General features: G+C 48.2%; 7 protein-coding genes across 7 annotated transcripts; 2 read left to right on the forward strand and 5 right to left on the reverse strand.

Moving 5' to 3' along the window:
* Positions 1–5,798: 5,798 nt before the first annotated feature.
* On the reverse strand, positions 5,799–6,758 carry CGCS363_v004038 (uncharacterized protein; the record flags this gene model as incomplete). Its single annotated transcript, XM_036635887.1, has 1 exon — positions 5,799–6,758. The coding sequence occupies one exon, from the start codon at positions 6,756–6,758 to the stop codon at positions 5,799–5,801; it is 960 nt and encodes a 319-aa protein (XP_036497570.1).
* A 1,789-nt stretch (positions 6,759–8,547) lies between these two features.
* Positions 8,548–10,227, forward strand: CGCS363_v004039 (uncharacterized protein; the record flags this gene model as incomplete). The annotated part of the gene is made up of 1 exon (XM_036635888.1): positions 8,548–10,227. The coding sequence occupies one exon, from the start codon at positions 8,548–8,550 to the stop codon at positions 10,225–10,227; it is 1,680 nt and encodes a 559-aa protein (XP_036497569.1).
* A 467-nt stretch (positions 10,228–10,694) lies between these two features.
* On the reverse strand, positions 10,695–11,819 carry XYNA-0 (Endo-1,4-beta-xylanase; the record flags this gene model as incomplete). The annotated part of the gene is made up of 3 exons (XM_036635889.1): positions 10,695–10,808; positions 10,877–11,293; positions 11,370–11,819. 3 exons carry the CDS (start codon positions 11,817–11,819, stop codon positions 10,695–10,697), a joined length of 981 nt encoding a protein of 326 aa, XP_036497699.1.
* A 1,199-nt stretch (positions 11,820–13,018) lies between these two features.
* CGCS363_v004041 (uncharacterized protein) lies at positions 13,019–14,293 on the reverse strand (the record flags this gene model as incomplete). Its single annotated transcript, XM_036635890.1, has 1 exon — positions 13,019–14,293. One exon carries the CDS (start codon positions 14,291–14,293, stop codon positions 13,019–13,021), a length of 1,275 nt encoding a protein of 424 aa, XP_036498067.1.
* Positions 14,294–15,418: 1,125 nt separating this feature from the next.
* met8 (Siroheme biosynthesis protein met8) lies at positions 15,419–16,341 on the reverse strand (the record flags this gene model as incomplete). The annotated part of the gene is made up of 3 exons (XM_036635891.1): positions 15,419–15,611; positions 15,675–16,156; positions 16,237–16,341. The coding sequence occupies 3 exons, from the start codon at positions 16,339–16,341 to the stop codon at positions 15,419–15,421; spliced, it is 780 nt and encodes a 259-aa protein (XP_036498889.1).
* Positions 16,342–20,195: 3,854 nt separating this feature from the next.
* PEP7 (Vacuolar segregation protein PEP7) lies at positions 20,196–22,378 on the forward strand (the record flags this gene model as incomplete). Its single annotated transcript, XM_036635892.1, has 4 exons — positions 20,196–20,480; positions 20,537–20,559; positions 20,614–21,464; positions 21,516–22,378. 4 exons carry the CDS (start codon positions 20,196–20,198, stop codon positions 22,376–22,378), a joined length of 2,022 nt encoding a protein of 673 aa, XP_036498065.1.
* A 484-nt stretch (positions 22,379–22,862) lies between these two features.
* Positions 22,863–25,389, reverse strand: cdc10 (Start control protein cdc10; the record flags this gene model as incomplete). Its single annotated transcript, XM_036635893.1, has 3 exons — positions 22,863–23,467; positions 23,525–25,232; positions 25,312–25,389. 3 exons carry the CDS (start codon positions 25,387–25,389, stop codon positions 22,863–22,865), a joined length of 2,391 nt encoding a protein of 796 aa, XP_036498062.1.
* Positions 25,390–27,127: the final 1,738 nt, after the last annotated feature.

Consider the following 27,127-nt stretch of genomic DNA (forward strand, 5'->3'; position numbering starts at 1 on the left):
GCCACTGTGAAATCTGGTTAGCAGACGTCGTTCCATATCGTGTGCATTGCGCCATTTACCCGTGTATCCAGCAATTGTACATCCGTGGACGAAGATGAACAGCGACACCGAGCCATGCTAGACTTGACGAGGTCCAAGCAAATGCAAACAATGAAAAGACTTTGCAACAATTAGCGAACATCAGGTTATGACGGGATGCGATAGACTAGAAAATATGGAAATGCTCAGGTGCTCAGAACCGTCGTCGTGAAGATAGACTTCGATGCAAACTGAGGGGCTTGCAACTTACGGAAATCGCACGGCACTTCATGACCTTTTACATATCTGCTAGCGAGATTCCAAGCAGTCCACAACAATAACACTGTCGACTGTATCTGTAGCGTAGCACCGTTAGCGAAAGGTCGCATTGAACAAATCTGGTACGAGCGCGTCCTGTCACTCGAATGTGAGGTGAAGTTTAGACTTACGAATTGTATTATTCTAATACCTGACAACCACAACGGGAACACAGGGACGTGCGAACGGTCTTTCTCGTCCTTGACAAGTTTTGTGTTGTTTCTGGACGCAACAGCCATTGATACTTTACTGAGCCTGTGCTGCGCTGTAAATGAGATTTTCCTGAATAACGAAGATAACGTAGAGAATCTGAACAAAATGGAGCAAACTGATGAAAAGGAAGATCGATTCGGAGCTTTCCAGGGGGATCATATACTATTCCCGCGATGTCTGGCCCACCGCCAAGGCTGTAGGGCTCAAACGGGATCAGCGTCAGTTGGGCTTGATTCAGAAAATGAACGTCACAAAGCGGGCAGAATCTCAATATGCAAGCGGCGTTCCCTTAAACGTCACAATGCTCACTGTGTCTTGATTCGCTATTACGAGCAGTTGTGACTGGGTATCCGTGGCGGTGGAAAGGAGGATTCGTTTACAATTTGGATCACGAACTTTTGTTGCGAGCGTGTATCATATCAGGAGACAACTATACGTTACAGCAATATATCAAAGTTGCCTCCCCTACCGTTTCATCCTCTTCACTCAGTATCATGACGGAAAAGGTGCCCGCGTTACAGAATCAGGTGGACATTGCACTCATTTGCGTTTGCCTTACCCAAAACCCCTGTCAGTGCGCGATTTATTACCCCTCCACGCTACTTTTACCTATTTATATATACTAACACTAAAAACATATTAATTAACGTAAATTATTATATAAATTAATTATTAATAGCTTCAGAAAAGCCTTTTTTCACTAAAATCCATATTCTATCCTTCTTTTTATCCTTATAGAGTTAACTCCTCTTAAGTATATATATTAAAGTGCTATAGAAAGCTAAAACTATCGCTAAGTATGTTAATTTAGAGCTTATAATATTATTATTATCTATCTAGCTAGTATTATTAATAAATTAATATATATTATTATAAAATCTAAATATAAATTAATTATTAATATTATTAATAAAACTCTTTTTACTATATAATACTTATAAAACTATATCCTATCTTCTAATAGTAAAATACCTCTAATATATTAATACTAAAAATCTTATTACTAAACCTATTTAATAATATAAAATATATATAATATAACCTTTTTACTATCTATCCTCTTTATTAGTACTATATTTAATTAAAATTATACTAATATTATAAAGTAAATAATACTAAAGTTATTAAGTAGTAAGTAATAAGCTTAGCTAAAAAAGTTACTATTTATACTTTATTTTAATAATAAGTTAATTATAAAGCTTATTAAGTATAATATCTTAATAGTTTAAATCTATTATTAATAATAAGAGGTATTTAGAGATATATTAAAACTATATTAACTAATAAGTTTTAAGTATTATAAGATAATATTAATCTATAAAGAGGTAATCTTTAAGCTTTTATATAATAAAACTAATTACTACTTTAATAAAGTTTAAAGTTTTCTTATAGAAAAGTTTAATTTATCTATATCTATATTAATAATCTCTTACTACTTTAAAAAGATATAATAAAAAAAGAAGAAGATTTAATATATTACTTAGTAATAAAACTAAGCTATATAAGAAGTATATATTATATTAATCTATAACTATACTACTAATATATTTATTTTTATTAATAAAAATAATATTAATTATTAAAGTAATACTAAATATATAAACTAAGCGCTAAAAAGTATAAAGCTATTAAAGTAGAGTATTATAAAAAGAGGTATATAGTATTATATCTTATTAGCCCTTACTATTAATAGTCTTCTTAATTATATTATTTATCTTAGATATATAGATACTAATAGCTTCTTATTTTAGATTAAGAACTTTATACTACTAAAGATAGAGAAGTTTCTTAGCTTAAAGTTAGTTTTAATTATAAATAATATAGTATAATATAACTAGAAGTAGTTAGAGGATACTTATTAATAATATAGTATTAAGTTATAATACTTACCTATATACTTACTAGATTTTAACCCTATTAAGGTATTCTTTAGTAACCTTAAAAACTACTTATAGAAGTAGTATATAAAGTATAAATAGATTAAAGTAATAGATACTTTTTTTATAAACTTTCTTTATAATTATACTCTTAAAGTAGCTTAGAATATTAATACTATCTTATATCACTTTTATTACTATAGTATTTATATTAAAAAAAATAGAGATATTAATAGAGAGGAGAGCTTACTATAAAGTTAAGTTTATAGCTATAGTTATATTTAACTTTAATACTATTAAGAGCCTTCTTACTTAAAAGAACATAATATTAACATAAAACAAAACAATCTAATCTTAATAGTTAGTTAGCTTTATAACACCTTAATTATAGTATATTTCTCCTTAGTTATAATATTAGAGGTATATCCTATTTATTAAATAAATTACTACTAGTTATTAAAGTTAAGATCTTTATATTTATATAAAGAAATAAAAAAAAAACCCTCTCTACCTATTAAAGCTTACTATTATTATTATTATTAAGTGATTAAGTAAGAGAAGTAATAAGAGAGTAAATATTATTAGTTACTTTAATTAGAAGGTCTTATTTAATAATATTAGCTAGAAGTATTATATTATCTAAAAATATTATATTATTTATTTAAAAATCTATTAACTTTTAATATTATAAAGAGGTAAATATAAACTATAATTAGTTATTAAATCTATAATATTTCGCTTAACTAGGAATTATTTAATTTTACTTCTAATTATCTCTATAATACTTATAAGGATATTATTCTTATTAAACTAATTAGTTAGTGCTTTTTAAAGGGATTTAAGTTAGAAATAAGCTTATAAAATAATATTAAAAGTAGTAGAGAGATTAATATCTTATTTAGTATTCTTAGTCCCTTTTATTCTTTATAAATACTCTAGATATTTATAGAGAAGTTATAGTATAAGCTTAATTTAAGGAATAAGTAGAGAGGAGGATAAAATTAGTAAATCCTACTTCTTAGCGTATAATAGTATTAATAGTAGTCTTATTAGTAGTAGTATTAGTAATAATAACTAAGTAGGAGCGTAGTAGTTATAATAAGGATAAGTTAGTAGTATAAGGTTATAAAATAGTAATAATAATAATATATTAACTTAGTTTATAATATAGAGGTTAGAAGAGGGTAGATTAAGTTTATTAATATTACTTCTACTATTTCTACTACTATTTACTTTTAGTATAACTTTACTTTATAGCTTAGATTTATTTTTATAGAAGTAGTTATTATAGTATAAAATTATATTAATAATAATATTCTCTAGAAGCTTATTAATAGTTATTTCTCTATTAACTATAGCTTCTACTTAAGCTATAATATATTATTTATAGATCTAAAGATAAATAGGTAGGCTTAATAAAGCAAAAAGATAAGTAATATAGTAGTTACTAGTAATATTATTATAATTATTAAAGTACTTAACTCTTAATTTATACCTATAGAAAGCTTAGATCGCTTAGTATATATCTTAGGTTTTCTTCTACTTTAACTTACTAATTAATAATAGGTTACTCTATTACCTCTATTAATATAATAATCTACTAATATTACTAAGCCTAATAAGAATAAGCTTAATAAAGTTATTATTCTAATATAAAGTTTATAGAGTTATACTAAGTTATAAAAGCGTCTTAATAGAGTTTTAAAGTAGTATTACTCTAACTAAAGGGGTTATTTAAGTAGAATTTATACTAAATAGTATTAAAAATAACTACTAAGACTTATAATAATAGCTTATAGAGACTAATATATATTAGTTAAATAGTTTTAATATAGTAAGAGTAATAATCTTAACTTATAATAACTTATTCTTTTTCTTATTATTCTTAATAATATTATTAATCTATCTTTAATACTTAAATAGCTATAAGTCTTAGTTATTAAGCTTTTAGTAGTTAATATAAAATATCTCTTTAGAGAATATAACTTAATAATTTATACTAGAGAGGAAAGTAACTTAAGTAAAGTTAAATATAAAAAAATAATTATAGTATTATAAAGTGTACTTATAGTAGAAGTTTCTAATTATATTATAGATAATATATTTAGCTTAGTTATCTATATTCTCTTATTTAATCTCTCTAACCTTAATATCTAATTATATCTTAATATTATTCCTAGAAATCTTAATCTCTATATAAACTTAAAGTTCTATAAGAAGTAGTAATAATAGTAATAGTTATAATAGAAGTAGTAATAAATACTTATTAAATAGGTTATCCTCTTTAGTAGTAAGATTAATTAGTAGTTCTATAATAGTCTTAATAATAGTTTTAGTAGTAGCCTTAATAATAATATTAATATTATTAACTTTTAGCTATTATATTTTCTTAACTTTATTAATACTATTATTTATTACTTCTAACGTTAATAAGTTATACTACTTATTTATAAAGTTTATTTATAGCTAAAGCTATTAAGTAATAACTTTAATTATAGTTTTATATATATTACTATTAGTATAAAACCCTCTTCTTCTTATATTTACTCTACTTTAAGAGTTCTAACTACTATTATACTCCTTATTAATTAAGCTAGCTTTATTTCTCTTAAAGCTAATAAAAGACTTTACTATCTTTTTTATAGTTAGCTAGAAGCTCCCTATTATAGCTATCTTATTAAAAATAATATATTTTAAATTAGATTAAAGTTAATATAGTATAAGCTCTCTCTTATAATCTTCTTCTTAGAGAACTAAAATAAGTAAGAAGGATTTTTATATTACTAATTTTATTAATAGAAATCTTAGTTTTAGAGAGATATTTTTATTTCTATATAATATTATTAGCTTTAATAACTATACTAGTTATATAGAAACTATATTATTATTATCCTACTTTAGTATTATAATATTATACTTATATTATACTCTAAATAGTATTAAAAAGCTTAAATTATATTAAAAAGTATATTAATTAATATTAGTAACGTCGTTATTAATAGCAAAAAGTGGCGTAGAGGGGCAATAAATCGCGCACTGACAGGGGTTTCAGGTAAGGCAAACGCAAATGAGTGTGTTTCGTGGGGCAGTGAGCATGTTACACTAAATCCCAAGCGTGGGCCTCAGAGCCCCTCGCCCAGGGCACACAAAACTTAATCTGATTACATCTCATGACAGCAATATGTGACGTTTAAACAATTAATATGCTCGACTCAAGTCAAGCTTATCGCATTTTATCTATCTATAGTAATTCTATTGTAATATGATGCATATGCTTAAACATTAGATTAAGGAGTGACATGTCTATGATTCGTCGATTCGTTCTTCATGGTAATGATCGTGGTGAATTGCAATTATTTTCAGGGCAACGGCTTAGTAGGTGTAAACCTGCTCAGGACCAAGGTTGCCGAACTGGCCAGAGCCGAAGGGGTTGGAGGGAGCGGTGGTGACCGGCTGGCCGTTGACGTTGGAGACACCGAACCAGGCAATCTCCTTGCCATCGACGACGCTGAGGACAGCGAAGGCAGGGGCGGGCTCGGCAACGTAGCCCCAAGAGATTTGGTACTTGGAGCCGGAGGTGCAGGGCTGGTTGGACCAGCTCTCGGTGGCAGCGTTGGAGCCAGGCATGCGGATGACGGTGCAGGCCTCGGTGACGCCGTCAGCCTCGATCTTGAAGTTGTAGTCGCAGCCGGAGTTGTCCTCGCCGCAGTAGCGGGTCAGGTCCTTGATCGTCCAGGTCTTGCCCTCAACAGGCTTGGGATCGGTGTAGCCAGAAGAGCTGCTGCCGGTGGGAGCAGGAGCAGCAGTGGCAGAGACGGTGGGGTAGGTGAAGTAGGAAGAGGGGCAAGAGCCAGGGTGAGCCGGGTTGCAGCCGCCGGGGATGCCCGGGATCGGCGTGAAGGTTGGCGCCGCGCTGGCCGAAGCAGTAGGGTAGGTAAAGTAGGAGGAGGGGCAGGAGCCGGGATGGGCCGGGTTGCAACCTCCGGGGATGCCCGGGATAGAGGTGAAGGACGGAGCCGCACTGGCCGAGGCGGTGGGGTAGGTGAAGTAAGACGAGGGGCACGAGCCGGGGTGGGCCGGGTTGCAGCCGCCGGGGATGCCGGTGGAAGTGGGCTGGGGCAGGTTGGCGGTAGCGGTAGCGCAGTACTCGCGGTTGCGAGCGTTGTCCTCACCGAGACAGGCAGTGAGGGTGCAAGAGCAAGCGACCTCTGGTGTTCCAGCGGCGATGCAAGCCTTGTAGGCGTCCTGGCAAGGGTCCTGGCGAGGCGCGAGGGCGGGAGCAGCAGAGACAGCCGAGGCCATGGCCAAGGCAATGGTAAGCTTGTTGTACATTTTGTGTAGAAGGTGGTGAGAGTAAGGTGAGGGTGGAGGAGTTTGTTGATTAAGGCTTTGTAAGTGAGGCTTGAGGCTGAAGATGAGAGTGATGATGAGAGAAGTAGGATTAGAGCAGGAGCACGCAATCGTTTATATACCAAATCAATAACATATCATGAGGTCTCAGAAGTCTGAAGAAGCTTAGCTGAAAAACCTCACCATCTCGTGTTCGCCTCACCTTGTTTCCATGCCTTGTGGGGTCGAGTCGGTGGAAAACTCTCTAGCCTCTCGTATTCAGCGTTTGCCGCAGGCATTGGCTTCGGCAAGTGACCCGAACAAAGTTGACAGGTCAATGGGCCCACGATTCCCATGATCTCATGGTTGTTCTAGCGTGTGGGGAGACCCATAAATGTGGCAGGGTTGGAACGGAGTGTTGGGCCGCTGCCATTGAGTTGTCTGTTGTCTGTTGACAATGTCTGTGATGGGAAACTCGACCTCGACTCAACCCTAAATGAGCTGACGGTTCCGAACACAGTTCTGCTTGACGTCAGAAACACGCTGGAAATAGTCAAGGCTTGCCAAGTCGGGACACTGAAAAGAAGCGTGCCAATCAGCCCCAGCGAGGCCCTGAGAGTCTTAGCCAATGTTGGGCTAGGCGATTGCTTTCAAGCGGCCGATCAGTTGGGTACCCGCCGCCCGGCCAACCTCCCGGCTCCACGCGGGCGACCCGAGGCTACCGGCCCAGCCTTCGGTTTCCCTACCAGTCGAGTCAGTTTTGACTGTTCGCACTAATTGCCCGTAAATGATTCCAAGAATAGCAAGCTTTTGGGGACCCCGAAGACAAACAAAAGAGTATTACCCGCCGTCTTTCACTTTCACAATGAATTGACAGAACTCACAGCGTGGCAAACGTGGCAGTGTCTGAGTGAGTGCCTGAAAATCTTTCACCAACAAGTCGCATGCCCAGCGAAGAATTCCCCGAGCCAACTGCTTGGCGCCGGAGCCGAAAGCCGGGGATGGGTGCAACGTTGCTGTAGACCGACCATTGACCAATGGATTAGGCACGCACCAAAGGCAGATAAAGTCGGTGTTTCCTCGATGTCAAGGGCTCTTTCAAGCGCTTAAGCGAAGCTGTGCTAGGCTGGCTCGTGGTCGGTATTCGGAGCGATGTGCGGCTACTGGAATCTCGTATTCCTCATTGCCGAAGCTTGACGCTCTTGAAAGCGCGGGAATGACGTCGAAATCCCCTCTCATTTTGCTCGCATCGCAGCCGGCACATATTTGCAACGCCTATCTCCTCTCTTCCTGATGAACAGCAATATGTTCAACGGCAACGTCGAGACGTCATTGATGAGGCCGAGAGGAGAAATAGAGAAAGCGGGGTTGTATTGTTGGGCTTCGCATTTGGAATGATCGGGGCGAATCCCCTCAAGATCATGTTTGTGCACTCAGACTTGTCTCATGTTCGATTAACAAATTGCAAATTGCAGGTTGTAAAAAGCAAAAAAAGTTTAATGAAGACATGAGACGAACACTCTGCTTCGCGCTCTATTTGCGATAGATGCATACGATGCGTTGCAAGGGGTTTAAGTGCCAAAGGTGGATCCATCGCGTCTCGCGTCGGGCCGGCACCGGTTGACACGCGTTAATTAGCTTTGGGAGCAGTAAGGTAGAGACGAGTTCATTCCATCGCCCCCTTTCCGGCGACGACCTCAGCTTGCATGCATCGTGAACGCTCCATCTCATCCAACACGTGCTCCTCACTCCACCAATCCCTACGTGCCAGTCCCGTAGTTAGCAGCCCACCATGGCGAACCTCTTGGACCTCCCGCCGGAAATCATCCAGCACATCTTCATGATGCTGACGGCACCCCTGCACTCGCGCGGGGCTCACATCGAGAAGCCGCTCCTCAAGCTCCCGGGCTCGGCGAAGCGCGCATCAACCACGCTGGCGTCACTGTGCCCTCAGCTCTGGCACCTCGGGAGGCGGTCCTTCTTCACCGACATCTACATCGACTTCAACAGGGAAAGGTCCCATCTGGACCTCGACAATGACAAGATCGCCCAGCTGCTCATCATCATGGACCAGAGCCCGGAGGTCGCTTCCATGGTGAGGACGGTCTACTTTTGCATGCCCGCCTCCAGCCAGGACATGATGAGCCCTCTCACACCAGATGCCATACAAGCCTGCAACCGGACGGCGAAGAGGCTAAACATGCGGCCCCCGGCCGGCTGGCCCCGCCCGAGCCCGTCCGCCACCCGCTTCATGGCGGTTCTTGCTGTGCTCCAGATGGCGAACCTTCAGCTGCTCGACGTGCAGGCCAGTGCCTGCTGCCGCCACCCCGAAACCTTTTTCTGGCAGTTTCCCTCGGCAGAAGAGACGGACATACGCCTCAACAGCCTGCAGTATATCCGCTTTTTCTCTCTCAACGGGGAGCCCCGTAGGGTACCGTTGGGCGAGGTGTACCGCCTCTTCAGCCTGGCTCCCAATCTCAGCACCGTCCATCTGCAGAGGGTCAACGACATGGGCGACAAGTTCGACTGGAGCAACATCAGCAAGCTCGGCCTGACGGGGATCCACATCCACATGCCCCAGCTCGCGGCCATCATCAAGTCCTGTAAAGCGCTCCGCGAATTCCGGTTCGACGACCAAGACAAGATCCACGGCATCAGCATCAAGGCCATCATTGACGCCCTGCGGGAACGACACAAGGGCACTCTCAAGATACTCGATCTCGGCGACGACCACATCGGCCCCCGCAACACGAGCAACCTCATCGGCTCCCTGGTCGATTTCGAGGTGCTCGAAAAGGTTACCTTCGCTCTCAAGGCCATGGGCAAGGGGTCCACGTCCGCGCTGCGAACGCTGCCGACGTCGCTCAAGGTGCTCCACGTCTCCAACTTCATCGAGAAGGAGGACGGCAAGGAGTTCAAGTGGCTGGGCCACGCGGTCAGGCGCGGGCTGTACCCGAATCTGGAGAGGGTGCTGTTCGACCACTTCACCTGCCCGCACGGGCCGGTGTGCAGCTACAGCATGCGCGGGGAGATTTCGCTGGACGTGATCGAGACGAGTCGGTTGGCGGAGAAGAAATGCGAGCAGGCGGATTCGGTGCGGTACTGCTTCACGAAGCTCCTCAACGCGGGCGTTAAATGCAGACTCGAGGATTACGGGTATCTTGTAGAGCACTTCCGGAAGACGGTTGAGCGCAAGGGAGGCTTGCCCGTTGAAGATTACCTGACGGACGAAGACTGGGACGAATCGTTCTCTGAATGGGCGTTTGACGACGATATGGACTCGCTCTGGGACTCGGACATGGACGGGCCCATGGACGGTCTGAGTGACCTCGATTGGGACTCGGATAGCACGGACAGCCCGCAGAAGATCCGGAAAGAGGAACTGAAGCGGAAGAAGAAGGAGAGAGACGCATGGCTCAGAACACCAGCTGCGAAGTGGTTTTGGATTGGGGACGGTTATGAGGAGTTTTAATTTTAATCGGCGCGGGTCACCGGAAGGGAGTTTGGGAAAAGCGATTATGATGCGATATTATTGTTTGTAAGATAGGAGAACGATCTATAAGCTTGGCGTGAGAGCTGCTGTCGATACAAACTACCCCAGCGTTTTGACGGCGCTACTTCAGGCGAGAGGGAGCTTCCTAGCCCTATCTCGAACCTATATTTTTTCTTCACTCAAGTTATGCAAAGATGCATGCCTGGACGGCGGGCTTCGAAACTTTGGTTCTTGATAGTTATCGTTCAAGTCGTGAGCCATCTTCACCAGCGAAACAAGTTGGACATGTGACTCGACCAATATGCACAAACGTCATGACCTGACCAAAAGCAGGATCACGTTTCATATTGCCGTCCAGAACAGCCTGGATTAGACCAAATATGTACACGAACAAAACCTCCGTCACCCCCTTTCCCCACGACCACCGCAAATAGCACCACATCCACTTACTGAAGAGCCTGAACGACGGCAGTGTACGCAGGCTTGGGGTTGAAGTTGGCATCAAACAGGAGCGGGTTGTTCTGCGCCCTCCAGCTGTCGGGGTCACGCACACCCCAGACCTAAGTCAGAAATTTGTCAACATCAGGCCTCTCAAGAATAAACATGAACATAAAGGGGGCAGACTCACGGTAATACCGACACACTGGCTGACCTGCAAACACGCCTTGGTCACCGCCGAGTAATCAGCTGCGCTGGCGCCGACGATGTCGAGCTCCGTGATGGCAACCTCCTTGACGCCGCTGCCGGCGAGGGTCTGCAGCGCGCCGAGGGCGTTGGCGCCCTGGTTCGCCTGCAGGTGCGCCTGCGAGCCGATGCCGTCGATGGGGATGCCCTGGGCGATCCACTCCTTGACCTTGCGCGCCATGGCCTGCGTCTTGGCGTAGCTGGCCTGGTCGAGGTTGTAGTCGTTGATGTACAGCTTGGCGGCCGGGTCGGCGGCGCGGGCGGCGCGGAAGGCGATGCCGACAAAGTCCTCGCCAAGGACCTGGGAGAAGACGGAGGAGCGGAGGGAGCCGTCCTCGTTGAAGATTTCGTTGACGACGTCCTGTGGGTGTCATGATCGTTAGTTGGCTTGTGAGGCTCAAGCTAGTTTGTGTGTGAATATCAAAGAGAGAACGCACCCAGTGGAGGATCTTGCCCTTGTACCGCCCCATGATGGTGCTAATGTGGTTCTGAATGACCGACGTCAGTGCATTGCGGTCGCGGACGTTGTTGACCCAGCCCGCGAGCTGCGAGTGCCAGACGAGGGTGTGGCCGCGGATCTTCTTGTTGTTCTGCGTAGCAAAGTTGACGAGGTAGTCGGCGCCGGCCCAGTTGAACTGGCCCTGGCTGGGCTCGATCTGGTCCCACTTCATCGAGTTCTCGGGGGTGACCTGGCCGAAGTTGGCCTTGATGATGTCGGCGTTCTTGCCCGAGGTCAGACGGCCCTGGTCGCTGCAGGTGCCAAAGTACTGCTTGCCCTTGGCCTTGATGAGGGCGTCGATGCTCTGCGCCGCCTGGCGCTCCTCGAGGGGCGCGGCGAGGGCTGAGAGGGGCGCCAGGAGGCAGACGACAGAGGCGGAGAACTTCATGACGGGCTTTCTTGATGTGAACGACAGACTTGAGTTGAGACGGGTGAGGCTTGGCTGCCGATGGGATGAAGAGTCACGTTGAATTATCAGGGCCGGCAACTTTATAGGCCGTCAAGTGGTTCTATTTGCTACACACTTATTTGAGACTAACGGAAGATTGATGGCCGAAAATGCTCCCCAGGACCAAGCAGGTTCGAGATGAAAGGACCAGCTCGCCATGGCGGATAATTGTCGATTCTCCACAGTAGAGTGTAGGGCTTCGTTGAGATGCCCTTTCTGGAAGATGTTGCGACCTGAATCCGTTGCGGGGTTCTCAATTGAACTGTGGTGGCCCGGATCAGACTGGATGCCATATTAAGTCCATTTAGAGCGTGACCAAATCATGGCGAGCGTGGGAAGAGCGTTCTTGGCGCGGGGAAGAAGCCACAGAACCAGCGGCTGAATGCACTCCATGCCAGGGCCGCAGAGGGATTCTGGTATTAGCCACGAGGCGATGGAATCTAAGCATATTCAATCCCGGAGTCCCGGTTGGTCATGCGGCGGAGTGACGGCACCTCAAATAGATTGCATAACCTCATCTAGAGCGGCTGACAGTGAGGCGATGGAGTAGCATCCGAGGCTTGCGAGACCCGAGTTTTGCGAGCCTCTGGTTTTCCCATGCCAACCCCCGCCAAATGCAACCCTGGCGAGTGCCGGATGATACCCTGGATAATTTACCCAAAGCCGGGGCGCTTACTTGCGGAATGCCCTTTCGTCGAGACAAATGGACGGGGTTGGTGCCGCTCGATGACACGCATCTCTCTCTGTGCTCGGTAGCGAGATGGATCGAACGGCAACTGACTTTTGTCCGCAGGCAGCTTGAACTTGTAGGAAGCGGGCTATTGTATGTATCCGTGTCGAGGATCGTACTGCGCTCCAAAAAATAAGCTAGAGATGATCCTTGGCGGCTGGGGAGCAGTGTGCCCCCCGGTCGATGGGATGGAGTTGGCCGCTGCAATCCCTGGATTTGACGTGGCAGTGGAGAGTCGTGTTCCACTTGACCGATGCCATAGACAGACCCCTCTAAACACCCAATTGATGGATAAACTCCAATGTCCATGTCGGTCATCGGCTCGTGGTAAGGTAGTGTCATGCTTTGGAATATCGGGTTCTAAACCGCCGTAGTGGAAGTTGTATTGATGTGAGAGCCAGCACCGCATTCAACCGGTAGCGCTGGCGATGAGGTCTCCAACCAAATGCTTCACAGGCTCAAATACTTCGTCATCATCGCCGGGAGGCATAAACACCTTGACTCGCCCCTCAGACAACACGAACCCACCGCAGGCAATCTTGGTGACTCTCACACCAGGGTGGAAGAGATTCAATGCCAGGTGTTTGTCCAAATAAGCGCCGATTGCTTCGATAAAGGGCTGCTGTTGCTCTTTCTCGCCCTCCTCTCTCCAAGCCCAGCCCTCGTCAGATTTGCCGCCTGCGAGCCTCTTCCGCTTCCTTGCATCGTCTTCGTAGCCTTGCGCGGACGCCTTTCGCTTGCTGCCCGCTGCCTTGCCAAGAGCCCTTCCTTCTTTGGTGAACCGTTCAAGCTCGTCTGATGGGATGATGATGTCGATAGCCTTGAGGCCAAGGGGTTCCGGGTCCTGCTTGTCCTCCCCTTCGGCGGACTCGGGAGGGGGAATGTAAAAGCCCAGCGTCAGAACCATGTCTTTGGCAAGGGGCCCTTTCGACGGAAGACCTGCGTCCTGGATCCACCTCTCCCAGGCCCCAGTAAGGTTCTTTGTGCCGAGACTCATCGGGCTGATGCGACAGTCAAAGGTGCCGGCCAGAAAGTCGGTGATGATTGTCTTCAGAGGCGCGGGCATGCGCAGGAGCAGCAACGGGAGATACAGAAAGTGTCGGTCATCCATAGACGTAGTGCCGTTGAGCAGCCCGGGTATCTCGATCTTATCGTTGGACTGCAATCCGTTCGGCGGGTCTGGAGTCGTGTTCGTCAACGAGGGCAATAGCACAGCTGTGCATAGCGCATTCTCGTATCGCATCTCAAACACCAAGGCTCTCTTCTTGCCTTGGCTTCCTCCCTCGACGGAATCGCTGCCAAAATCTCGGCTCAGGTCTCGGCTGAGATCTGCGTCGGCATCTTCGGCGCCGCCCAAGAGCGCATCCACGCCGACCCAGCGGATACCGACCTTCTCAAGCGGACCAGCGCGTCCCAAGGAGCTGTCGCTTCCTTCGAGACCGACTTGTACTCCTCTGACCACATCTCCGACTAGGGTGTCGCGCAGTCGCTGGGAAAGTGTCTGCAGTCGGGGGTAGTTTAGAGCATTTGCGCCAACGTAGAGGGGCGAGGCGCGATGTGTAGAGAAGGTGGTGTTGAAGAATGGCGGCGGGGGTTCGCGGTCCTCAAGGGACGAAGGGGTCTGCCGATCGGGTTCGGGTTCGACGTCTGGCTCTGCTGCTTGCTTGCGGCGGCGGGGAGGCATCTTGTGATGGGATCACAATCGACCACGGATTGGAGGAGGGCGGCTGCGACGAGCTATCGGCAGTGCTGGATGTGGCCGTTGGAGCGCTGAATGAGGATGCTTGACGCGTCGTAACGGAAGTATCCGGCGAGGGTAAGCATATGTCTCGGATGAATCGAGTTCTGCAGGTGAAATTACGCGTGAGACGGCCTTTTCTGGGTCGATATTCGGGTATTTGTCGTCGCTTCTTGTGTCTTGCGATCAAGACGGTTGTCGCGGGGTGCGAGGAGGAAGTTGCGACTGGCGGCGGGCAGTGGTGCCAGGTGCGATCTGCCTGGCGAGCAGGTGTCAATTCGCTGTCGCAACCTTACCGAACTTAGTAGGCGCCCACGGAGGGTACCTTCTTTCCTGTAGCAGCCGTAGGCGCCGTTGCCGGAATACTCGACCAAAGTCCATTTTGACTAGAATCAAGTTCAGACACTCAATGGTGCACAAATTGCAAGTCCATGTCTATTCGAGTAATTGTGCCTCTTTGCGCATTACTTCTTTCATCGCACCCGGATTCCCTCCCTTCCCTTGCGCCTTCCAGTGATTGAGTCTTGTCCGTCTTAGGATAGTCCTTGTTTCTATTTACGCCGCATTCAACCGGCCCATCGGCGGATCGGCCGGCCATGCATTGACAACACTGAACGGAGCGGACGGTGGATCCGTCGGACGCGGTCCCAAAGTCTTCCAATTGACGCGGGGAACCTCATGCATCACGAGAATAAATCGCGCTGTTGACTCACTCACAGCCATGAAAGGCCTCGGCTGTTGTGCACATTGTCTTGACATGAGTTCAATGTTTGTATTTTCCTTGTTGGCCAGACCACAGCCAGAGCCAGCTGAAACTTGGCCGTGACTGCAGCTTCCCTCCTCCTTTTTCTCTCGAGTTTCCAAACCTGATTCCTCCGCGTAGATTTACATAAAAGTAGATGTGCCATATTGCGCCAAGATGATGCTGCTACTGCTGATGATGACCTGTATGCAAGATTCCCAAAAATCGCGAGATGCCGCCGATGACGCATTCTAAGATGACCGCCGATGCAAATGACTCCAAAATCGCTCAAACACCCATATCCGTTTGTATTTACACACGCAAGTCGTCTATGCGCCGACGCAGAAGCCAAAGGAACCGTCAAACAGGTCCGCCTGGAAGCCCGGTTCCTCTCTCATGGACATGAGGTCGTCGATGGTGGGTACCGTGTTGGAAGCATAGAACCTGAGGAGGTTCTCCATGTCTTCGTCGGTGAGGTCGCACATCTCGCCCCAGTCGTAGGCGTTGCTGACCTTTGTCATCCTAACATCAATCGCTGTTAGCATGACGAGACATGAATGTTGAGAATCTTTGAGTGTAACTCACCAGCCCATCCGCTTGGGACTTTCCTCTGGGGTGGGGGCAATCTTGCGCAGCTTGCCTCTGAGGGTGCCAATGGCCTCGATGGCATTTCCAGCATTCTTGGGGAGCTGCTTGGCGACGAAGCGTCTGATGATGGCAGCTAACCTCGGGCCCTTGCCATTGGTGCTGACCATAATCTGGAGGGGGCCGTCGCGGTGGACGCTGCCAAAGTAGAAGTCGCATTCGGGAGGGACATCGGCAATATTTGCGGGTATTCTCCTCTCCTTGCACAGCTTCCAGATGGTTGTAGAGGCGGCAGGGTCGTCAATGGCAACGAGAACCATGTCGGCGCCATCGAGGTCGGTTGGCTCGAAGAGACGGTCGACATGTGTAACCTCGCCGCGGGCAACGCGATGAGCGACCTCGGGGTTGAAGCCAGAGGCGGGACAGACGACGGTGACATTGGCGTCTGCATTGAGGCAGTTGAGGATTCGACCGGCGGCGACCTGAGGCGGAAGAGGAAATTAACATCGCAAACAACCTTAGAAATAGCAGTTTGGGGCGCATCGCAAGCGCAGCCACATACCTCGCCGCCTCCAACGACCAAAACCTTTTTTCCCTTGATCTGCCAGGCCAGGATAAGACTGCCACCGCCCTCGACGTCGGGAAACTTTTTGGACTTGTCGGCCATTGTGTCTGTGTGTATGTGTGTTTTGTATGGGGAGAGAGGGAGATAGAAGGAGGGAGGGGGATGCGCGTACGTAGTACGTGTGTGAGACAGAAGAATGTAGAGTGTGTATGTGTGTAAAAGATGATGAGTATTCTGCAACGAGGACAGAGAATTGTCAATGACGAACGTGGAAGAGCTTTTCTAGAGATGGCGCACTCTCAAAGGCCGAGGCGACGGGTAGCGATAAAGCAGTCCGATAAGGCTGGGCCCCACTCAAGGAACAGCAATGGAAGCCCGACGGTGGAGGGGGAAGACCACCTCAACCACCTGGAGGGAGTCACCCGTCACGATTCTACAGGGGAGCGGCGGGAACAGCAGCGGTCGGGTGCAGTGGTCCAGTGGTCCAGTGGAGGTGCAGGACGGACTGCAGGTGCAGCAGATGGAAGGAGGGACAGCGCACAGGCCAGGGTGTGTCGCAGAAGACGCCGACCATTCTCTGTACAAGGGAAACACAGCAAAAAAGATACTTGCCAACTCACCGCCTTTTCGCAGGCTGCTTTTGTACCTGCGTTGAACCCATTCCGACCAGTCGACTCCAGGCTATCGGCACGGAAGAGCTCCGCCATTCCACAGCGTCCCCCTGAGGTCACCGCGGTGCAGTGTGTCTTCCTTGTACTTGTAGGCGCCCCCTGTCAGTGGATCTCATCTTTGCCTTAGCCTTGCCCGGCTGCCGCCCTTCTCAGGTTATCGTTGGTGTATCGTAGCTTTCTTCTTAGCCACTGACACAGTAGCGCATCTTCATCTTCTGTAGCTCTTTAGCGTCCAGGAGTCTGCATTCCGCGAACCCCATGCCGTTTCTTTTTTGTCTTCCCCGCCGCCATGACCGCTGAATGCATCGTTGGCAGGCGGACAGAGCACACGGGGCGAGGGGCGAGGGGGAACCATCTATACGCAGTACGGAGGTCGCGGTTAAAAGTATTCGTATAGTCCCACCTTTTCTCACAGTGCCCTAATTAGAGGCCGGCTAAACGTCAGCTAGTACTACTACCAGCCCCACCCACCCGCCTTAATTACCCCTCCACTCTAGTGCAGTATACGTAGTTAATTTTATCACCGCTACGATTGCAAAAAAAACGCTAAATTTCTGCTATATCACTATAACTACTTAGCGTAACAATATATCGTTAATTTAACGTTATATTTGAACTCTTTTACCTCTATTTACCTAGAATCAGAATTTTCCCCGTTAAAATCAGTATTATTATTAATTTTAGACTATTCTACTTCCTTAGTACGCTAGTGCTACCCTAGCGCGCTACCCTCTAAGTTAAGGTTATTAATCCTATTAATAACCTCCTATTATAAGTTAATAATAGTAACTACTCTTACCTCCTCCTCCTCCTCTTCTACTAGAAACTTTGCGATCTCTACTTTTAATTTTTCTTCTTCCTTACCTATTAATAGTAGTAGAGGTGCCCCTTCTTTATATTTATTACCCCCCTTTAGCTGAATTACCTATTAAATATTCCTCTAGATTTGCTCTATAAAGTGCTGTAACTTTTTAATAGGGAAGTTCTTCTATCTTTCCCTCTATATATAGGCTAATTACGCACAGCTTATAATACTAGTAAGGTATAGCTTCTACTTAAGATATACTTATAGTAGCTTAATTACTAAGAGATCTAAAGAGTTTACTAGCTATAGTAAAAGCTATACCTAACTTCGCTTAGTACTTATAGTTCTAATACTAAGTGTAAAGGCTAGTATTATCCTCTTATGCGATTATTTTAACCCCTTTTAAGCAGATATATTGCTATTACTTTATAAAAGTAATAAAAAGAAGCCTTAGAACTTTATATTAATACTAACACTAGTTAATACCACCTTTTTTTAAGCCTTATACTATAGCACCTATCTCTACTATATATTTCCACTATTTAGGCTTTAATAGCTTCCTCTTTAAGCGTAACACTCTTATAGCTTCTATAGCTTCCTATTTTGCTTAATCTATAGCTTTATAGCAGTTATTACGTTAATCTATCTAATATTTATACTACTCTTATATAGCTTTAGACTTTAGTAGCTATATATAATAAGGTCTAACCTTATATTAGTAGAAGTAGCCTTAGAATATAAACTTATATTTCCCCTTTTAGTAGTATTAAACGTAGTAGTAGTTAAATACTTCTTTTAGCTTATATTACACCCTCTACTTCCTATAAACTACGCTAAGTATTACTACTATTTCGTTACTTTATATAACCCTCTTTTAGTCTTTAATTATCTAAGCGCTATATTTAAAGGCCTATTAAAGGCGTTATCTCTTTTATTAGTTATTTAGGCTTAGCTTTATTATTAGTTTAATACTTTAAAATCTTTTGCTTTTTAGATACTAATATATAGTAGACCTTAAAATAATTAGATTACTTTTAATAAATATATAATAGATCATATTAGCTAATTACTACGTTAAGTACTACCTTATCGATAAGTTTTTTATTAGAATATTAACAATTTAAACCTTAAGGTCTTTAATAATTCGTATAGGGTGCCTACTTCATAAAGTATTTAATATAAATACCTTAAGTATAAGCTACCCTAGATTCTATCTATAATTAATAGCTTTTTTACATATTAAGGTAAACATACTACAGGGTATCTTAAAGTCTTAGTATAACTAAGTAATTAACGCCTAACCTAACCCCTATAGGGTTAGGATACCTATATAGGTACTAAGATCCTATTCTCTTAATTTAATAGGCATTATAAACGCTAGTACTATATAGTAGTATTAGTAGCGTCTTCTTTTAAAGTAGGGTCCCCCCCCCCCCCTTTAATTATATCTAAAAGAGTAGTTTAATCCAAAATAATAGTGTAGGCTAATTTTTAATTAGGGTATCCTCGTTTTAAGTAACTAAAGTTACTGCTGAATTGGGCAAAAGATCGACTACAGTTAAAACCACGAAAACCCACCCATACTCGCACGGCGGCAGGGCCCCCCTGATGTACGAATACTTTTGACCGCGACCTCCGTATAATTGGAGGAACGTATCTAAATCGTAGGAGAGGGAGGGGTTCGTGCCTGTCGTCCGCTTGCTGCCGCCCGGCCAATGCCCACCGCCTGTGCTTCCGTCAGCTGCAAGTACTTTTCCCTGCAAAATACTACTGCATCTACTTTACCAGGTCCTGGTCTACGCAGTACGTACCCCCCTCCTTGCATCGTGACCGCTCAATGCCCAGTCATCAAGTCTCCAGCTCTGCCCCCAACCAACTGCACTGCACCTGGAGAGCCACTCAGCACTGGCAGGCTGCCCAAAGACCCCCCTTCCCCCCCAGCAGGGAAAGTGCCTGACGAGCACGGGAACCTGGAACTGGAACCAACTGCGGCTGTCACCTCTCTACTACCTGCCTGACCTTACAAGTTAAGTTACCTTGCAAGTTACCTTACGCTGCGACACCGACGAGGTCCCAGCAGGAACCACCAAGGGACCACAACGAACCACTCCTCTTCCTCCGTCATCTGCATTCGCATCCTGCAACAAACAGCACATCGTGTGCTGCGTTGTGCTGTGCTGTGCTTTTGCTTTACTCTTGCTCTATTCTGCCTCGCTTGCCTGCACAACCTACGAATACCTTACGTGCCTACCTACGAATACCTACCTTACGCTGCACAGCACACACCGCGGATACTCGGACCCCCTCCTCGTCTCGTCTCGTCTCGCCTCGTCCTGGCCATCGTCACCTCCTCAACCTCGTTTCCCCCCTCACCGTCTTCCCGACCTCGTTTCTTTGTTTGTTTATCCTACCCGCCTTTGTCGCCGGAAACCCCTCCCTCCTCGACCTGGATGGTCGCGTGAGCTCCCCTCTCTTCCACCATGTCCGGCCGCAAGCTGGGAGGCGGTCGCATCTTGGGCAGCGGGAAAGGCCTTGCCCCTCCCACGCCTCCTGCAGTCCACGGTCGTGGCCATCAGCGAACGCCGAGTCCTTTTGCTCCCTCCGAAAGCACCCTGTCGCTCAACTCCTCCTCGGCGTCGCCGCCAGTCTCGAGTCCACTCCCCGACTATTCCCAAGACCTGACGTCAAACATCAGCGTTGGCGGCCCCTCCAGGTCCTCCGCCACGAGCTCAAAGCTGGTTTGCCCAATATGCGACGAGGAAATGGTCAGTCATCTCTCCTTCGCGATGCCTCTCGGCCCATGGCTAATCTCTCCATACAGTTGACGCTGCTTCAACTAAACAGGTGACCATTGCCGCCCGTCTTGCGACTCTGACCCTAGTCTCTGACACTCCTCAGACACATCGACGACAACCACCAAGAGCTTCCCGAGGTCGAACAGGATGAAGTCAGGACCTGGTTCGACAAGCAGGTCCTCAAGGCCAAAAAGTTCCAGCCGCTTTCCATAATCAACCAAAAGCTCAGAGGCCTCGATGTCTTCGAATCCAACGAGTCCCTGCCCATTGCCCCGCCCACCACCGCCAGACTCGTCGAGGGCCCGATCGATCCGGACGAGCTCATCACCCGATCGCATTGGCAGCGACAGACAAGCAACGACCGATGCACCGACCCGACTTGCGCAAAGGGCCTGGGCGCTGTCAACGGCAGCATCAACTGCAGGAAATGTGGCAGGCTGTTCTGCGAGGAGCATACCATGTACCAGATGAGGCTGGCGAGGTCCGCCCAGCACGACCCCGTGCGGGGGTATTGGGTTAGAGTGTGCGAGACGTGCTACAAGTCGAGGGACGGCTACAATGACCACAATGGCGTGTTAATCGACCACACGTCAGCTTTTGCGGAAATGCGCCGAAAGAGGGTGGAGAGGCAGAATCTTGAGGTGGCCAGACTGGAGAAGCGTTTAACGAAGCTTACGCAGCTGCTTGCGAATGCCCCCGAAGACGTCACGACCAACAGCAATAACCTGCTGGCCCCAGTAGCGACGCTGACGGGCCAGAAAAATCAGAGGAAATTATTGGAGCAGTCGGTGGTTACCTGGGAGGACGACGCCTCTGTCACACAATGCCCCTTTTGCCAGCAAGAGTTTGGATCATGGACATTTAGGCGCCACCATTGTCGAATATGCGGGCGGGTGGTTTGCGCCGACCCATTGACGGGCTGTTCGAGCGAAGTGGGATTGAGCGTAGCGAATCGTGAGTCTTGCGCATCGGCGTCACTCCGAGAATCGCGCCTAACAGTACCAGCCACGAACCCGGCGACGGAGAAGCCCCCGACCGCGGCTCAGCCTGGCCAGCTGAGTGTCGATGTGCGAATGTGCGCCGATTGCAACCACACGATATTTTCCAAGCGTGATTTTGCCGCTACCATTATGCATAAACCCCCGGATCAGCGCGCCTACGAGACACTTCGCCAGTTTGAGCGCGGCATCCGGCAGCTGATGCCTATTTTCCAACGTACACTGCTGGCGCTGCAACCAGAAAGCGAGGATGGGTCTGAGGCACCAAAGCCTCCACCAACTCACGCCCAGATCCAAGAGGCCTCCAAGATTCGCAAACGACTCACCGATGCCTTTACCAAATACGATACGGCGGCGCGCCGTTTACGCGACATGAAGACGAAATCCAAGACACAGCTGCGCTTACAACAGGCCGTATACGCAGCCGCATCTACTTTCCTGCATACCCATATGCTCACCCTCAAATCCGTCCCTCAGATCCTCCGCTCCCGATCGTCGCATTCCTCGCGGCTGCTCGCTCTCCAGGGCAGCGCCAACGGCTCTTCTTCATCGTTGCACCTCTCGCCCCTCCGGAACGGAGAACTCGCAGAATCCGAGACGGCGAGCCAGGCCAGCGAGACCAGCACCGCGGTATCGCAGCTGGAGACGGAGGAAAAGGAGGCCCGCGAGCGCCTCATTGTGCTTGAGGAGCAAAAGTTCATGGTGCAGCAGATGGTGGACTCGGCGCGCGGGGCGAGGCGCTTCGAAGAGGTCAGCGCCCTCACTCGTAACGTGGAAGAGCTCGACAGGGAGATTGAAAAGGCCAAGAAGCTCGTGGGAGGAGTCGAGCAGCGGTGGGAGGGGCTGTACGCGTCCGGTATCACGCGGTGAAAAAGACAGCCCGTAATATGTCCCGAGGACGTAATATATGAACAGACAGATCTTGCCGGAATAGTATCCAAAGCAGCATTGCACGGCGTTTGGGAAAGGGAGCTTTTTTATCAAGTAGGATTTAGGATGGCGCATCAAAGCAAAGCATTCGTAGGCTCAGCCCGCACTGCGCACACTCACACACTTCACAGGTTGCTCCGTTCAAGGCCATCAAATTTTGAAATCGTATGAAATTCCAATCATCAGATATCCACCCGTGCAACCCTACACTAATGCCAAACAGCCTGCCAACGCCCTCTCTTTTCCCCTTAGAAAAAAGCACTGGGTTTTATGCCTTCCCCCTCTTCGTAGTATATAAAAAACAAACATCAATAAACGGGCCGGTCCGTGGTCCCCTTTTCTCCTACTTCAAAAAAAGGGGGCTTCTCCGACGGGGTATGACACCAACACAACGAACGTCTAGAACATCATCGCAGCAGCTTCATTAATGCACCACGCCCTCGACGCCGCCGAGGAACCTCCTGACGCGGTCGACTTCCAACTCGCCCTTTTCGCTCTCCACCGCGCGGAGGAGACCATCCACGACGGCGTCGACCTGGTCCTCAGGCACGCCGGTGCTAATGGCCACCACGCGGCGGTACTTGATCTCGACGTCCTTGCTTCGCCCCTTGAGCGCGGCGGCCATCTTGCGCGTGACGTCGCGTCGCGCCGAGACGGCACTTAGCCTTGCCTTCAGGACCGCCGCCGAGGGCAGCATGGCGGCCTCCTCACCGTTGTCGGCCGTCTCCAGCGCCGCGCCCAGTTCCGTCTCCCACGACGACGAGAGGGCGTCGGTGCGGCCTGCCCGGTTCTGCTCCTGCATCAGGCGGACCTGTTCCTCCTCGCGGGCGTGTCTGAGGTTCGAGATCTTTTGGCGGGCCAGTTGTTGCTTCTTCAGCGTCGCCTGCATGGCTTCGAGGTTTCGCCTTGCCTCGCCCAGCTGCGCTGATGTGGTGCGGAGTGTTGAGTGCAGGGACTCGATGACGGCCTGCTTCGTCTTGATTTCGTTCTGGAAGGTGGAGCTTGCTTCGCTAAGAAGATGTGTGATGGCTAGGGGGGGGGCGGTCAGCGGGAAAATCTACTACTGGAAACTGGATGTTTACTCACAGGAAACAATGTCATCGCTGCTCTCCTTTGCGCGCTCGCTGCTCGCGGCACGGTTCTTCTCAGTGTCCCCGTTTAGCTCGGTACCATTGGCCATGTTGTTGCCCTCATCTGCAGCCTCGACTCCGATACCAAAGTCCACAGGCCGGAGACCGGCACGGTTGGCAATGTTGCCGTCTGCGCCGACCTCGAGAAGCTGCGAGATGATGCTGCGGTTGCCTATCCTTGCCGCAATGTTGAGAGCCGTATCACCGGCGTGGTCTTGGGCGTTGACAATCTCAGTCATGAAGCGCGCGATGCCCATCTTCGGTTGCGACTGCGGTTGGGACTGGGAACTGGCGGGCGCACTGCTTCCGTTGCCGTTGGTCGCCGCTTGGCCATTGGGCACGCTGCCTTGCCTTACCACCCACTCCAAAAGGCTTTCCAAATAATACCGACTGGCCGCGTTCCTACCCTTGACGGCGCTAGTCATGGCAATATGGTGCAGAACAGTGCGTCCCTTGCTATCGCGGACCTCAATGGTGCTTCCGAGAACATCCAGCAGATCAGGGAAGGAGCCGAGATCCATCGAGTTTGTCACTACACAAGCTCTCACCAAAGCGGTCTCTCCCGAGGCATTGACACGGAAGGGGCTGGCGCCGGCAGCGATGAGTGCGCGCAAGAGCGGCATACGCGATAACGTAGCAGCCCAGTGAAGGGCTGTGTGGCTTTGCTGGTCAATGGGCATATCTAGCTCAATAGGCGCCAATGAGCGAAGCATCTCATGCTTGGACTGGTCCGAAGCCGCAGAGTCCATGAACAGACTCATCAACATGCTCCTTTTGTGTTCGGCGTCCGGTGACATCTCAAAGGGTAGCGGTGTGAGTGGGCTGTGGCCATCGTGTGCGGGCACATTCGCTTGAGAGTAGATGAAGGACTCATTAGGCTCCGTAGGAGATCCGGGGAAGGCGCCCTGGTACATTTCCATCGAGTTGTTGTAGCCGCCGAAGCTCTCGGCGGGGGTCATAGTGACTCTTTGGCGCTTGCGAGGCGGCTCCGGACCGTCAAACTGTTGGCTGGTCTGTTGAGTAGAGTACGCCGAGTCGACGTGCTGGCCGTAGTCGGAAGCATAGCTCTGCTGGGAGTTGCCGGGGAAGTCGTCGCCGTTCTGCATGGAGCTCTGGCGGCTGAAGCTGGGTGCTTTCGTGGGTCCATTGCGACCCCTAGGTCCGGGAGAGTCGAATCGTGCCTTGCTAATAGCAGCGACAGCGTGAGACGCAGTGGTGGAGATGTTCTTGAAGAAGGTGCCGTTGATGCCAGCCATGCCGTTGGACCTTGCCTCGTTTCCGGCGTTGTACAGACGTTTCCTCTGCGCAGCCATGGCCTGTTCCTTGGTTGGAGTGTTGAAGTCTCCTCGGCCGGCAACACCGCCATCTTGTCCCATATCATATGTCAACAGCGGACGGAGAACCTCCTCGACGCCGTACTGGCGGCAGACTTCGACACCGCGCTCGAACTTGATCCATGTGCCCTGGTATTTTCCGTAGCCTCCTTGGACCTTCTCGTGCTCGCCAATCTGGATCTCCTTTTCGAGGATCTTTGTGCGTTTTCCCTTGTCGACACCGGCAACTTTGAGAATCTGGGTCGCATTGAGCCAACTGTCCTGCCGCCTGCGCATGACGGCGACACCGTTGACCTCCATTTCGTATACATCGACGCCCGAGTAGACGGCCTAAATGTGTCATGTCAATTGCGAATGCCCCAAAGGCAGATGTGCCAGGATAGCACGACTGCGAGCCGACTCCACTCACGCTATAGATCTGGGGGGCTTCATTGGCAAGCCTGGCGTCGGCATAGCCGCGGTAGCCGCCCTGGCTCTGCTGGCTCATGGTAAAAGACTGTTGCGACGAAGGTTGGGACTGTGATGCTGAAGGCATCATGGCGGTGGGAGTTGGTTTCCCGGGGTAGTCGTGTGGTTGCGCAGCCGAAAAGGAGGAGTCGCGGGGAAGATGGAAGGAATGTGAAGTGGGTTGACTAGCTGTGACGGTGGTCGAAGACATGTGCCGCTGGCACTAGGGCATTGGAGGCGGGAGCTGCGACGGGAGGCGATGCGATCAAGAGGGGGTTCGGAAGGGAGGCAGAGGTGGTGGGCGAGGATGGTCGATCACTCGGCGGCGGCGGCGGTGGCTTTCCAGATATGGAGGAAGCAGTGTCGCGGGATGAGGTAGTTGTGGTTGCGACAGCTTTGGCGGTCGACAAGAGTCGGATTGTGAATGCGTGCAGCCGGCCGGGGCTTTCTTGGTGTGCGTGGATGGGCAGGCGAGCGTTTTGTCGGATCGCTTTGCGCGGCGGCTCGGTGCTTTGGCAGCTTTGTGCGATGCTGATGCGGCAACGCAAGCAACTTGAGTGGTGGAAGGATGACAGGCGATGGTTGGGGGGCTACGCCAAAGGGAAACCAATGTACTACTGAACGACGGTTGAGAGTAATAATCGGAATGGCAAATGGCGTAGGGCGGATAGGCGCTTCAGATGCCGTCAAGGGTTGGGTGGTCGTCTCAAAGGGGGTCTAGACCGGAATCCGAGAGTGGTGGTTCAGGTGCTGGGGGGAGAGACCGAGAGAGGAGAGGAGAGAGACGGAGAATAAGAGGATTGGCAGCCCAGTGCAAAAGTGCGAAGTAGGTATTCGCAACAGAAACGACCCGCCGGCAGAGTTCACAGTCAGTACAGAGTACAGAGTATCGGTAGGGTATTCGGCAGAAAGCTGAATTATCGGACTGGAGGTGGATATCAGGTATTCGCAGATGGTCCTGTCGCCCAGCCGTCGTCCGGGGACCGAAAATGAGGAAAAGGTCCGCAGCGGGTTCCCGAAATGGAATTTCAATTAAAAGTGGTGGACGTGTCGATTCGCGGTTTTCGCGAAAAAGGGCGTGTCGGTCTTTTGAGCGTGTCGCGTCCAATTTACAGAGGGAAGAGGGCGGCGAGGGGGGGGACCGTGTGCTTGCTGGAGGGGGCTGGCAGCAGAGACACACAGAGCAAGCAGGTGCAAGCCAGAATTCGTGCCTTCCCATTTGCTTAAGCGAGACGCACGGGCCACTCAGACTGCTGGATTGCTGAAGGAAGGTGGGGCACTGACGGTACGTACTGCCCGTCCTCACCGCGAAAAGTGAAAGGGCATTCACGTCGGCCGGGGAGGGAGGAGCGTCGGTGACGCGTAGTCGACGTGCCGCGGGTGGCCTTATCGCAGACCCGGCCCGGGCCTCTCACACTATCGCGTCCACCTCCAGTCCCATTCACAGAGCCAGTCACGATGAGTACTTTACCCATCATGTAAACAGTTGAGGATTTCCTTAAGACGAGCAGTTAATTGTTTATGTTTGATGTTTGTTGGTTCAGACTTCAATGCTGGGTACCTACTTTGCCAACAAGCAGTCTGATCTCGAATGGTATTCTCACGTAGCTATGCTTCAAGATGTAATTGCTGCATACTAAACAGCTGACGAAGAGACTAATTAAACCTTTTTTAGGTATCAATATTCAACAATATTCAATTAGCAATTCATGCCATTTTCAACAACATCGAACCTCTGTTGTTCTTGCCTTGTAAATAATACCTTTCTACGGCAACTG

The sequence above is a fragment of the Colletotrichum siamense genome (genome assembly GCF_013390195.1).
Source record: "Colletotrichum siamense strain Cg363 chromosome Unknown KSG_Cg363_contig03, whole genome shotgun sequence".
In the NCBI taxonomy this organism is placed as follows: Eukaryota; Fungi; Ascomycota; class Sordariomycetes; order Glomerellales; family Glomerellaceae; genus Colletotrichum; species Colletotrichum siamense.